Source organism: Carassius carassius, chromosome 15, assembly GCF_963082965.1.
Source record: "Carassius carassius chromosome 15, fCarCar2.1, whole genome shotgun sequence".
NCBI classification, from domain to species: Eukaryota; Metazoa; Chordata; class Actinopteri; order Cypriniformes; family Cyprinidae; genus Carassius; species Carassius carassius.
In genome coordinates this window covers 14,534,226-14,548,923 of record NC_081769.1, presented here as the reverse complement: position 1 = coordinate 14,548,923, position 14,698 = coordinate 14,534,226, and the positions used below count along the sequence as shown (strand labels likewise).

General features: G+C 37.8%; 1 protein-coding gene across 3 annotated transcripts in view; it reads right to left on the bottom strand.

Moving 5' to 3' along the window:
* Positions 1–14,698, bottom strand: part of fhod3b (formin homology 2 domain containing 3b) — a 192,523-nt gene that overhangs the window by 71,051 nt on the left and 106,774 nt on the right. For all 3 annotated transcript variants that reach the window (XM_059567514.1, XM_059567515.1, XM_059567516.1), the window contains exon 4: positions 1,976–2,043. In XM_059567514.1, the coding sequence (XP_059423497.1) occupies positions 1,976–2,043 (68 nt within the window). The remainder of the gene's footprint in view (positions 1–1,975; positions 2,044–14,698) is intronic.

Genomic DNA, 14,698 nt, shown 5'->3' with positions numbered 1-14,698 from the left:
TTAATTTAGTGTTTTACAATAGACCCAAGTTCACTGAATTTTCATAGTCAAATGTCTAGTGAGTGATGCAAAAGGTGCTTAAAACATCCTTATCTGGTTGTAAACATCGCTGTAATTTTAAAATTAAATGCCCGATGAGAAGCGTTAAAGGGTTAAGGTTCTCTCAGACTTGAAATGACATACCATCTACATTAAACCCTTCCTATGAAATTAAAAGCATTTTATAAAGTAACCATCTAAAAAAAAAAAGGTGCTTTAAGGACATAACAGTATTGTGGAAAGAACTGTGGGAATACAAGTCTTTATTAATCGTGATCTGTCATGTGATCTGTTTTTTGTTTGTTTGTTTGTTTTTTTGTCAGAGAAACTGCAAATAATTTTAAGTATATTTTAGTGTTGTCAAAATTAGAAGATTAATAAAATATGGAAATTTTTCTTACAAAAACTACAGAAGGCCTTTATTCACCCCCCAGAGCTGTGTGAGGCACATTTTAATATAGATGGATGTGGTTTATTTGACTACTTTTGGACTGTTGAACAAAAACACCCGTCTATGCCATTATAAAGCTTGGAAGAGCAAGGATAATTTTTAATATAACTCCGATTGGATTCGTCTGAAAGACAAAAGTATATTTTTTCCAGTTTAATGATGTTAAAAATATTTAACGCAGGGGCAGAGCTAGGATTTGCCACCCCACCCAGAGCTGCTGCTTTGGTCTCTTTTTTATTGAAAAAATTGTGTCTATTTACATGTGCAGAACATCTTTATGCGCACATCAAACGGGAGACTTTTCAGACACGCACCAAGCAAGAGTCAAACGAGCACAGAAATGGTTGACGAGGAGCTTCAGTAGAACAACTGAACTAAACTGTGGTCAGATGAGATGTTGTCATGCCATATGTCAGTAAATACGAATCTTCATTTCCTGTCTGCCATTACACTGTGCTTGTAACACGTGCTCTGTACACTGTGCTTGTAACACGTGCTCTTGTAACACATGCTCTGTTTATACTGTAATGTTGAATGGCTACAATCATCATATATCAGTAGTATTGGTATCAGTGATACTCGCCTTCAGTTATAAAAAAGATGCCACTAGACAAATCGTTAAAAAATATACTGTATTTGTGTTCTTTGTACATTCATCAAAATAATAATGACTTTATTATTTATAGTTTTATCTTACAATGACCTTTAATACTATTATTATTATGTTTTATTTTGATGTAGAAAAACAGGCTCCTATAGTTTTGTGACTCCATTATTAAGACAAATACAGTAGTGTGCATGTAATAATTGTTCAATTCCATTTATTGGCAAATTTTGTTCAGATTTAACATTATTACACAATTAATTCATTCAAAATACCCGTTTTGTACCAGCACTAATTAAATTCTAAATCATATACGTAGCTTCATATGTAGTTAGCTATTTTTGTTACCATTTTGTATTGTAGCTAATTAGTTTTTAGCGTTAAAAGGTTAGCTTCACTGTTGTTTAACTATGAATTATGAGTAGTTTGTGTATATATGCTTCAACAAGGCTAGCATGTATGTTTATGTTTGTTTCTGTTCCAGAGTATTTGTGTGTGTTTATGCGTAGCCTCTGGCAGGTTTAAATTACACACTTGTTGACAGGTGTGAAAGTTTCAGGTGCTTTTGCCATTAAAAATGCTAAAACGTTAGTGGAAAGACATTTAATCTCATACACACACACACACACACAATGCGGTGGTCAGACATGGTTTCTCTAGAGGAAAAACAGTAGCTTCCAGCACAGCTTTAAAATCAATCAATGATGAAGACTCCAGCTTTGGTATATGGCAATTTCTGTGCAGCGAGAGAAATTCCAGCATAGCCGTACAGCTGAAACATGCATGAAAACACAGATACACACTCACACACATGTGCTGCTGACAAAAAGACATTAGCAGGTGTTCCGCCCCTAAAGCTAAGTCTAAGTGGGAAAGCTTACCTGAAAGATTTGCTTGAGAGAGAACAGCGCTCTTCGCAGCTCACGTCCGGTCGAATTGTAGAGCTTTTCTGCAGGAGAAAACAGGGAAAAGATATTTGAGTTGATCTCCATGTGCTTTACTTTCTAACATTTGCAAGTTTAGATGGAGCCTTTGAGCTATTTTAATATATTAAGGGAACATATGCTCAATAACTCAAGCACTTTGGAGCCCAGATAAAGAACTGTGCTTGTGTCATTGTGTTTACTGTTCAAACTGCAGTGCTTCAGTCTGCCAGTGTGTGGCAGGGTTGAGCAGAGTAATGTCTGTGTGTATTAGTGCAGTAGCCAAAGACAGACTCAGCCTCTGACTCAGCACTTACATGAAATAATGGGCATGCATCTCTATCTCTCTCTTCCCTCAGTATCCTTGATTATCTCTTTATCGATGGCTCTGAGGAGTTGTATACTGAAACCACAGGCCGAAGCTCACAACATACTGTGCTCTCTCCATTTTTCTTTCTCAATGTGTCCCCATAGAGAACTCTCATTAACATTCCGACCTCAATATTGGCAGCCTGAGAGTCCAATTTAATCATGCCTACTGCTGAGTGTGTGTTTGTGAATGTCAGTCTCTCTCTCTCTCTCTCTCTCTCTCTGTGTGTGTGTGTGTCAGTGCAAGCTTTTGCATGCGTACATTATTATACGCATGTGAGAAGGAACACTAGTCTATTAAATAGCAAATATACTGTAATACCAAAGTAATGTCATCTACACCTTATGTAAGGAAGGTACGGAAATGTTTTGTCACAACTGCCAATGGAACTTTGCATTAACTGAATAAAATGCATAATATATAGTGGACACATAACATGTAAGCCTATGTAAGGCAATTTGTCTCACATTTGGCTCTTATTGATTGAATTCTGGTCTCGGTATGGAGGAAATAACTTCTAGTTTAATTCTCTAAATCCCCAATCGTTAAGACAGGAAGAGATTAAACTGCTAACATGTTTCATTGCTAATAATTACAGAAATACAATACTCCATACAGGAGCACCATATCCACCCATTTAATAAATATTCTCAAGTATTTCAACTGAAGTCTTGCGTTTATGTGCCAGAGAGGAATTTTTCTTCCGGTTTGGCTTTATAATTGGCCGGCACATTTCCAGAGCTTGTTTTCATATATTGTGACGGCAGGGTTTTGCGTTGGGTTTGACAGGACCACACCACTGTGATTTACCTCAGGCATATGTTTCTGTTGTGGGCCTCAACAAATCATGTGGAGCAAAGACAAGAACCGCATGAACCAAAGCCAGCCATCTTACTTTTCAACCAATGTGTCAGAACTTTAATCTGGCTTTACTCAGATGTAAATCAAAGCCACCTCTAGGGAGAAAAGACCTCTGGCACACCTGTACACCTCAGGATCCAGATTATAAACAACAAAACAATTATTTAAGTTAAACAAGTCTCTTTGAAACAACTTGTCAAAAGAATCCCAGAAAAAAGTCAAACTGAACATTGAAAGATTACCCAATCATTTTACTAATGTAAACATTCTGAATCCTGTTCAGATTCAGAACTTTTCATTCCAACTTTCATCTAAATATTTGTAAATATTGCAAAGACTACACAGTAAAATTCCCAACAGTGATGATTAGCAAAAATAACAGTTAATAAATAGACACTTTTCCATGATATTTCCCTATCAAATGCCAGTATGTAGAATGCAGGGCTCATCAAACAGATATTAAGTCCCACTCTGGGAAGTCGTGGCCTAGTGGTTAGAGAGTTTGACTCCTAACCCTAGGGTTGTGGGTTTGAATCTTGGACCGGCAATAAAACGTCTTAGGTGCCCTTGAGCAAGGCATCGAACCCCCAATTGCTCCCCGGGCACTGCAGCATAAATGGGCTGCCCACTGCTCCGGGTGTGTGTTCACTGCTCTGTGTGTGTGCACTTTGGATGGGTTAAATGCAGAGCATGAATTCTGAGTATGGGTCACCATACTTGGCTGAATGTCACTTCACTTTTAAAGATGAAGAGTGCCACTAACGGCATTAATGGTGATAATTTGATAGAGCATTAACCTTAGTGTCACCACTAATGTAATAAAATAATGCACAAATATATTAAAGGAATACGATTATTGTGATGATTTTATCAGCTATTTCGACTTGCTGCAGAGGATCCACTGATGAGCAAAAATGCTAAATTTCTCCTAATCTTTTCAAATGCAGGGAATCAAAAATGGTGTATTTGCAGCATTAGGATGCACAGTTTACACTTTTAACTCTTCATAACACAATACCTTTTGAATTGTGGACATACAGGCTGAAAGACTTGTGGAATGATCTGCAGACCTCAGCAGCATCTGGTGACAATTTGTTCTCTTCCTCACATTTAATGCCATGTCTTGTAAAATTACTCTCAGAATCAACATAAACAACAATAAAAGCACATTCTGTTCAAGCAAACCTTAGACTCCAAACTTCCTCCAACTCCTGCTGTCAAGAGCCTTGAAACCATCTCTGCTAAAGCCTCCATCCATCCTTTCCCCTCTCTCATTTGAGGAGACCAGAAAAAAGGACTGGAAACATTACTCAGGAACTTCCATATTTGGCCCTCACTTTCTCTCTTTTCTCTTTTTTTCATTTTCTCATTCAGAACTCAGTGTTCTTAAGAGTCAGCATTTTCTCTCTCTAACTCTACCTCTGATTCACCAAACTGGATTTCAACAAAACTAGCATTTTCAAGACTACTGACAAGAGCTTGCTAGTTCCCTTTCAAGGGAACTTCGAACTGCGTCCTCTAGGGGGTATTTTGGGGATCACCTCGTCGTGACCCTTGTCTGAAGAATACTTTGAAAAACACCAACGCGCTGCGCTGTCTGGTGACAGCCTCTGACTTCACTACCTGTGCGACTATAAATAAGCGCCCGGAGAGCACGTCATTTATCTTCTTCGTCTTCATTGACTGTTTTGTTTGAAGCGTGCATCTGAGAAACGACCACGGTAAGAGCGATCTTTCTCTGTTTATCATGGCATCCACTAGCAAGGCGTTTAAACAATGTGTACATCCGTGTCGCCGTTATTTGACACCTGATGACACACACAGTCTTTGCGTCTCTTGTTTGGGCGAAGGTCCCCTCGATGAGCGTTATTTTTCTGACCATAGCCCTCCAGCTCAGGTGAGCCTTCCATTCTTGCCTGATTTACATGCAGAAGTCGAAAAAGAATGGAAGAGGCTGTTTTCTTCTCTCATCCATCGGTTCAGCATACGAGTTATGCTAACATCGAGGGTATGTGCGAAAACGGCTATGAGAAGATGCCCCCTGTAGAAGAGACGCTGGCTAGCTATCTCTCTGTGGGGGAAACATCCTCTCTTAAATCTCCCTCTTTGCTATGCATCCGGCCTAAATGGCAGAGCATATGCAGCAGCAGGTCAGCCTGATAGGCCTGAAGCACTGTCATCGTGTGCAATGAAGCCAAAGCCTGATTCACTATAAAGAATTGACTCATAAGAGTCTTTCATTTAGGAATCACCTGGATTGGTAGAGCTTTATGCTTTTAATTCAAAAGAATCACTTCATTAGAGTCATCAAACGCATTCATTTGAGAATCAAACTGTTTGTACATTCATGTTCCTGTTCTATTTTCTCACTATTGTACCACCGACGTAATCACTGTCTCTCACGTTACCCAGAATTCCTCCTCAAACCACTCCACACTCACCCCAGACCTCCATCCTTTAAGCCAGTAAACTGGCAGGCTGGCAGCAGAGCTCTGTGATCACTGGCGGATGAAGGGTAATGAAGAGGAGGGTTGAGCGTGGGATCATTTCTCACGGACCCTCTTATACTGCCACACGGCCCAACGGAGACAGAGAGCTTCAGCGATCCGCAATCAGACACGCGCTGATTCAGCTAATCTCCAGTTCCTCTCTGCGGTTTCTGGATGAGTCTCATGAATGTGATTATCACAAAGATCACAGTGACAAAAACATTCGATCTCTCCACAGTCATAAAACCACAGTCACGACACGGATCTTGTTGTATCATGCAATGAATCTGTCTCTTGGAATGTGTGTGTGAGACCGGCTCAGTAATTTTGCTATTGTGTTTGCGTGATCTCTCTATATGTCGGGTCAGACAGCCTACTGTAATTCAGCCTTTCTCCAATAAACCTGTCAAAGAGTTATTCCCGCCTGTCATACAGTCATGCATATCTGCAGACCGACACACACACACACACACACACACACACTTACATTTACAGACACACACACAGCACAGGGAGAGTGAGGCCCTACTTTAATGAGAAATATTTCAGCTTTGATTAGTTCCATACCAGCTGGCAGGGATAAGTACCCGCAGTACTGTCCTCTGTCTCATCACGTTCAGGATGAAAAATAATAATAATGGACCGAGAGAAAGAGAGACAAAGGAGCCAGTCATACAGTGTGAGACAGAGAAAGCAAGGAAAGAGATGTACATATTTATAGCTCAGATATTTGCAGTGGTCCTAAATGTATTTGAACACTAAATAAAATAAAATAAAATAAAAATAAAATAACAGTACATTTAACAGTGTATATCAACTCATAAACTTTGCTGAAAATAAGTCTCTTTCATTCAAATTCAATTTAAACTCATTTATTTACATATTGCTCCAGCAATTATTATCCTGTAAACAGATTTATTTTATATAAAATACATAAATAAAAAATATATATATTCATAGCACTGTCCACTTGTATGTTCCAGGCAATTTTTAATTATTATTATTATCTGTTACAATTATGCAACATAAGTAAATGTTGTGTAAAGGCATAGAGTGCATGCTAACGTAATTTGCAAAACTCAAAACTTTTTTTTATTTTTTTTTTTTATTTTTTTTACAAGAGTACAAACCAGGAACACACTGTATTTCTATCCCTCACAGCCTTGTTTTCACTTCAGTCAAAAATTAAAAAGACCAATTTGCCAACTTACATTAAACACTAAAAAGAATTATAAATAATGCGGAACATAAAAGAAGATACATTATTATTTGATATTTTGTACATTCAGAGAAAATGGGGCCAATGATGTTGTTTTTTACCTCTTTTACCTCAAAAGATTTTGATATAATTTTGGGGTGAATTAACCCTTTAAGAGTGAAAGTGTGTGGGTCACATGTGACCTGAGCAGTGCAGTTCAAATATTATCATACCCATGCACCTGCCGCCCCTCAGCAGCCCTTATAAAAGCTAAAGGAAGGGAATGCAAGGATGAAAACATGAATCAGCATTTACAACTTTACACTCTTTTTCAGCGCTTTCAAGGTCATGTCTCCTCTGAAACAGTGTGTGAACGCCTCCGTCTGATGATGATAATAATAATAATAATTATCCGGTAATAAAAGTAGGAGCAGTAATTTTGCTGCCTCTCAGTTGCCGCAGGGGCTGCGGGGAAGCAATACATGGAATCTGAATGGAAAAATCTGAAAACACACACATACTCATGAGTGAAGTCTTCATAAATTAATGAAAATGTTCACTTTCATTGTCAGAACTCGTTCAAGCTTAGTAATAGGTTGTACAAGAATCATTCTTTTGAGTCAGATCGTTTCAGTGAATACTGATCTGGTTAAAGAAACCAGTTTGATTGATTCATTCACAAATGATTCATATTTGATTCAATTAATGACTGATTTAGTTCTTATGGACTCACAGCTGTTAACAGCTTAATTAAATGGAAGATTATCAGTGAATAATATCCTTAATTTTTTTTGTTTATATCTCATGTCAAGTTACTGTATGATTTCAGAAGACTTTCAGAAGACTTTGAATACAGCGTTTGAGTTGTGTGGATCACTTTTATAATATTTTAATAGTGCTTTTGCATTTATTTTGAAGCTTGACAGCTCCACTCTCCATTCATTGCATTCAGATGTAAAAGAACAGATGTAAGTAAGTCATATAGGTTTGGAATGACATGAGGGTTACTAAATGATGTCAAAATTTTATATTTGGGTGAATAACTCCTTTAGTAAACATGAAATTCTAAACTTATTGCTCTTACTTTTAACAATTCATCCATTTTTCATAATCTTTTCTTGTAATATTTATAGAATGATACACAGAACCAAGTTCTCACACCACCCCACAGGTTTTTTTTTTCCATAATCCATTCTATTTGGATTTCCTTAAAAACATGGAGGAAAAGATTTGACGCTACTTCCGCTGCATCGCAACTTTAAGACAAAACAAACAAGACTCTTCAGACCACCTGCATTAGTTCCTCTCTCTCCACCAATTTTGCTCTGTTCTTCATTTATGGAGAGAAAACAGGAGTTATTACAGTGAAAACCTCCCAAACATTAGTGTGGGCTCGTAACATGTCGCTTTATGGCCTGACAGGCTTCTCTGCTTTCATCCTCTCTGTCGGTCCAAACATGGAGTGGGTGATGGGTCAGAAAACACAGATAAACACAGGCAGGTGGGAAACATTAGGCAAAAATTCAGGTAATGATGAGATCACTCAAAAGCGGTGGAAACCAAAACTGGAGAGGACTTTCTGGGTGGGGCAGCGAGGGAAATAAACAGCTGTGTGTGCGAATGAAGATTTTAAAGAGGACGTTCAATGTGCATTTGTATGTGGATGTGCATAATGTGAACTAGACAGCTTCTCAAAACAGTGAGTATGGAAGCCCGGCAACTTTTTAATTAATTTGTTCCTGCCATTGAAGTTTGTTCAGATGAACGCTTTGCTTTGATGAGCACCAGATGGAAGTCTGGTACTTGATGTTTGATTAGCTTTAGCGTAGCATGGGCCACACAGGCAGAAAACAGCCCAACCGGCCATGGCTTCCACAGACTGTGTGCCATCACCTACCCAGAAGGTCATGCTCTCTTCCTGTCAGAAAACAAGAGAAAATAAGTAACAAAGAGGACAGCCATTCTTCAGTCCATTATTCATCAGCAACAGAGGCTGACAAGAAAGGCTCTCTCTTTTTATGGGAAACCTTTTGACTGGGAACAGAAGGCTTTGTGAAGGATTCATGATCAAAACGCCACCACGCCTGAATTTAAATAAAGCGTGAATTTGAAAACAACTCATAAAACATTTAAAACGGGGTGGATAAAAGACTTGGAACCACATATATATATATTCACAGTGTGCAGTGATTTATAAAAAACAACTGGCTAATTTTAAGTATCTTTGATGTACGGTATATGGTAGGGGTGGATGATCAGCAAAAAATCAGGATCTATTACAAATGTCAAACCAAAAAACAACATTTTATTTAAGTAGTTTAAGTCACAGTCATGAGCATTGCCAATTATTACACACACACACACACTTCCTTTTGATTTCTTCAGTTCTGAAGCATTATAACTTCTGATCACACTTTAAGGTCCAATTCTTGTTGTTAACAAACAATAAACTATATCTACTGCCTCAATAAACTCCTAATTTGCTGCTTATTAATAGTTAGTAAGGTAGTTGTTATATTTATGTATTAGGATTAGGATGTGCTTTATAAGTACTAATAACCAGCCAATATGTTAATAATAGGCATGCTAATAAGCAACATGTTAATAGTGTGAATTGGTCTCTATACTAAAGTGATTCCAAACTTGTTTATGTATAATATTTAAAACTCTACTATATGACAACAGATATTAATAATACCAGAGGTAATCCAGTCAATGTGATGACTTCCGCACACCAATGACAACAATTGAAGTTTTAAGAATCTTCAGGTAAGAAAATTTCTGAGACGGATATCAGTGAGCAAGGTTTGAGTGATTCATTAAAAATAACCAGGTTACAGAGTCATCTATTTAATCAATTCAAATTCAGATCAATCAATTCAAATCTTGTTCATATATATATAAAAAAGATACTCTAAAATGTCATCCACCCCAGTATTTAACACAGCCTCCAACATGACTTATTCCATTAAACAAAGATCCCTTGTGATTTTGGTGCTGAATCCAGTTCTTGCATTAGAGTCTGGAGAGTCTGTTTTATGACCAGCAGACTCAGCTGTAGGATGCAGTTACCAGACAAATGCACCATGCTGATACATGCTGACTCAACTGCACTTGTGTACAACATATTTCTCTTCCACTCCTCTGTATGCCAGAGAGGACTGTGGAATATGGACCCCCTGCTGAATAAGCCAGAGCTGATCACCTTTCCCTATTCCGATATCTTACCCTGGGATTGTTCTCGTTCGGCATACCTTTGCGAGGTTCCCATCAGACTGTGAAAAACCCTCTACTACAAGCTACCATTGTCTCTGCAGGAAACCCGAGACACCCATTATTTGTGTGTTAATAGATCAAGTATATTGTAAAAGCCCTTCCCAAGTGACTTACTGTAAAAAGGGCAGGGGAGAGTGCAGTAATCTTAATTGTTACTAGGTCAAAGATGGAGCTGCTTGTAATAAAACAGACATCCACAGGATCCCACCAAGATTTGTGGTAAGGTACAGTATGACCTCCTAAAGACTGCAGCTTTGGAGCTTCAAAAAAAGACACAAACATTTGAGTGTGGATCTTCAAAATGTTGTAGAGTTTGGATCTTCAATAAGGACACAAAAATATATAAATGTGTAATAAATGTAGTAACGCACTATATTCTGAGTCTCCTGAAGCCAATCCATAGCTTTGTGTGAGAAACAGACATAATTTATGAAAAGTTGGGAGGGAAAGACAATAATTAGAGGTTTTGAATTCAGTAAATATTATGACAAATAAATATTAATTTAATTGCTGCAATGTGGTAAATGCGTTATGAACTTATTTAATTTAATTAAATTGAAATGAACACATTTATTAAGTAGGATTCATAAAATTGATCAAAAGTAACGGTGAAGATATTTATAATAAAAAGAAAATGATATACATTTGAAGATTCTTTCCATAAAATAACGACATGCGTCATGGTTTCCGCAAATATTTTAAGCAGCACAACAATTTTCCACATATATAAGAAAAATAAATAAATGTGTCTGACCAATAAATCCTATTAGAACCATTTCTGAAAGATCACATGACACTAAAGACTGGAATAATGGCTGTTGAAAATACAGCTTTGCCATCAGAGAAATAACAATATTTTTTTAATCAAATAAATGCAGCCTTGGTGAGCAGAAGGCAGTTATTTATTAATAATAATTATAATAATGATAATTGAACACTCGTGTATACTGTATGACCATACAAAATTCACCCAAAAATTGGGCCCTCTGATCTCCGGGCCCTCAAAAATTTGTAAGCAACAGTGTAATGCAGTAACCCACAGATGCAACGACAGGCAAAGCAAGTACATACACACACATAACAGCATTAGATTTCCTTCCCCGTAAACATGTACCAGGATATGAAAGCACATGGGCAGCGAATAGACTTTAGTTCGAGTGTATGTTTAAGAGTGTCATTCAAGAACAACAGATCCACAGGGTTCTGCATCAAACGTCTGGAGCGCGGCCAGTCAGAAAGAACCTTTGGCAGCTCCTCAGTCATCCTCAAAAGCTGTAGCGCTTTTGTTGCAATAACAGATGCTGAAAGTGCTTAATTGTATTTCAAAGCCCTGCGGTGCATGGCCCACTCCTGCATGCACTTATTTTCATAGCAGGAGCCTCGTAAAGTGCCGCTGTCCCCAAAAAAAGCAGGTGCTCCCAGCCACAAAATGGAGATTGATCATAGAGAGGCTCTGAGATCGGGTCAACGAGCTGTTAAGAGTAACATCAACCTGTTTTCTCTCTCTGTCGTTTGATCAGACTGTGCTTAAAAAAGCACATTTGATGGACAGATTTCTGTCACTGAATGTGAATTGCAGTGTGGTGGTTTCTTAGAGTTTAAAGGAATGAGTTATAAGGCAGCACAACATCAGGAAATTGGCTAAAATGGAGATACACACATGCCACGGTTTGTATCGGAAAACAGATGGGGATTTTATACACACACACACACTCCAGCACATAAATATACACACAAGCCGAGAGAGTCATGTATTTAAGACACCTGGTGATACTGGAGAATCGTCCAAAAGTTTGCTCCAGTTTTCCAGTACGTAACTGTCAAAACGCTGCAGATCTGAACCAAAATCAAGTCTACAATTTCTGGGTGACTTATCTGGAACTTGCACTCAAGGCACCGATTCCCTCTTTTCCCTAGAAGATGTCATAATGGAACATAAGTTCTTCCAAGAGGAAAATAGTTCTGATAAGCTTCAAAGATCCTTTTAACACACAGATCCACTGACACAGTGCCAAGAAACCAGCGTTGCTCTGAACATTATTATATTGGTTGGTGTGTTACACAAATATCTGCATACATGGTTGTGCAATGTGACAGTTTTGCTCACATTTGCAATTAAAAATGTATATTTCAAAAAGAAACATTAATTTTAAATAAGAAATATGCAGGAAAAAAATGGATGTATTGCTACAGGGAACAATCAAAGCGATGCAAATATGCGCACGTTTTTGTTCGTTCATTTGACTTATGATAAAAAAAGATAAAAAAAGACATCAAAGTAGGTGCGAGAGCGATTCAAAAGCATAAGGTGCCGCCTGCTCTGCTCTCTATAGCTCTCATGAATGTCACATAATGATCGACATGCACCGTGCAAAAACGTGTCATGTATGAACGGCGCAGATGGCCACCCTAGCAATCTGTTAAATAGATGTGCTAGTTTTGTACCTCTCTAAGCTCTCTTTATTCTCATAAAATAAAATATTTCAATTCGAATCTATCATGTCCACAACCATTAAGATGTCTGCGGTCGTTTTTTAAATGTTTTCAATGTTTTCATTCCGCAAAATAAACCCCTCCAGGGTGTATCTGAGTCCTAATAATGCATTATATTGACAAGCTAACCATACAATACTCTTTCAGTAGATCAAGCTATTTGAGAAAAATACAGTCTATTCAACCTGACACCATACTATAAGAGACCCACATTGTGTCAGCATACACATCTCCCCTCTCATAGAGACCCAAGATAATGCATTCCACCTGCAGGATTCACTGATTCATCCAGCATCTCCTGTTCACTGATACAGATCTGCACTATGGAAGGCAGGAAAAGTCCAATTCGGAGCATTCATTCATTCTTCTGAAGGGTTTCACAAGTCAACCGTTGATCAAAAACATCTTTTGCACTGTCTACAGTATCTGCAAAGCAACAAAACTCAACCCACCCCCTCACCAAAAGCAGTCCTACCATAAATCACATGAGCAGTCTCTGTTTTACACAGAACAATACAGGACAGTAACTCTGTAATCTGGGCAGGGTTTTTGAGCAAGAATGCAAATCCTTTAAAATGGGACTCTGGGATCAAACACGGTCATAAATGGGGTACATCTGCATCTCAGGCCATGGGAGGGTCCCGGTTTCCATTGGGAATCCGCAGAGGAATAAACAAAGACACATGATTGACGACCCTGGCTTGTTGCGATTGGACATACCTAGCTGAGCACGTGCAGTAGACACAAAAACTTCTAGACTTCCCTGCTCTTGTTCAGTTGGCGAGAGAACTTTCACCTGTCAGAAAAAAGGTCTCCAACTTTCCAGAAATGGAATAATGTGAAGGAGATAAGATCTTTAGACAAAAGAACTTGTCGGCTCGACGACGTTCCAAGAGAGAAAAAGTTCCTGTGTCGTTCTTCAGCACAAACATTCAATGGTAGGACTGGGAATTGTTTGAAAAAATAATTCATTCCACCACTCGAGAATCGAGTCCAAAGTTTGGAATCGATTCAATCAAAGAGAATTGACTTCTCTTTAATAGAGTTTTTGATTTCAGTAGTTAGATCATTAATTCGTCTCTTGGTTGTTTGCTTATAGTGATGGACCGATTCATTTCCCAAATTGGTTCTTTAAAAAGGTTAATGCAGCCGATCTTTTATCTGTATTGTTAACAACTTTGTGTAATATTATATTACACTGAAACATTCACATAAAACCATATGTGTGAACGCATATTGCTTATTATTACCTTTCATTTACTTAAGTTAATGAGGTTTGCTTTCTCTGATGTGTTCCTGTTTGTCAAATATATTTATAAAAAATACTGATTAGTCTACACTTTGGACAAAGTTTTGCACTGAAGGAAAAAAATTATGCATAAACGCAGAACTGTTCTAGGTGTCTAAAGTATATAAATAGAATAAACTATTCTAATAAATTTCATGATTTACCTTAAAGGGTGAAACTGCCTTATTCTGTTGTCTACAATGGAAAGTTCTGAGCATCATTCCGGCCTCCAGAGATAACTGATATTAATCAGTGAATATTAAGGAAGGAGGCAAGTCTTCATATTATTTAGTCACAACAAATTTAGGTTTAATTTTACTCTAGTTTTTAAACAAAAAACAAAAATAATATCAAAAACAATCGAAAACAAACAGTGATGAATCAATTCCTCAATCAAATCCAGTTGATTCCAGAACCAGCCTACTCAAACACTAAACATTGTCTCTAAATATATTAAATGCAACTAAAAAGCAGACAATTAATGGAGGTAAACACTGCAAAATAATACAACTTTTTTTTCCCCAGACTAATTAAAACACTCTTTTTTCCACATCCTTGCAACTCTTGGCGAACTTTGATGCCTGGTCGGCCAAACATAAGACCCACAGAAGAAAAGTTGTTTCGGAATGTCTAATTGTTAATAAATAAGCATGAACCATGCTGCTCGTCAACTAAAGAAGCATCTGTCTTGAGACAAAGCTCTGGA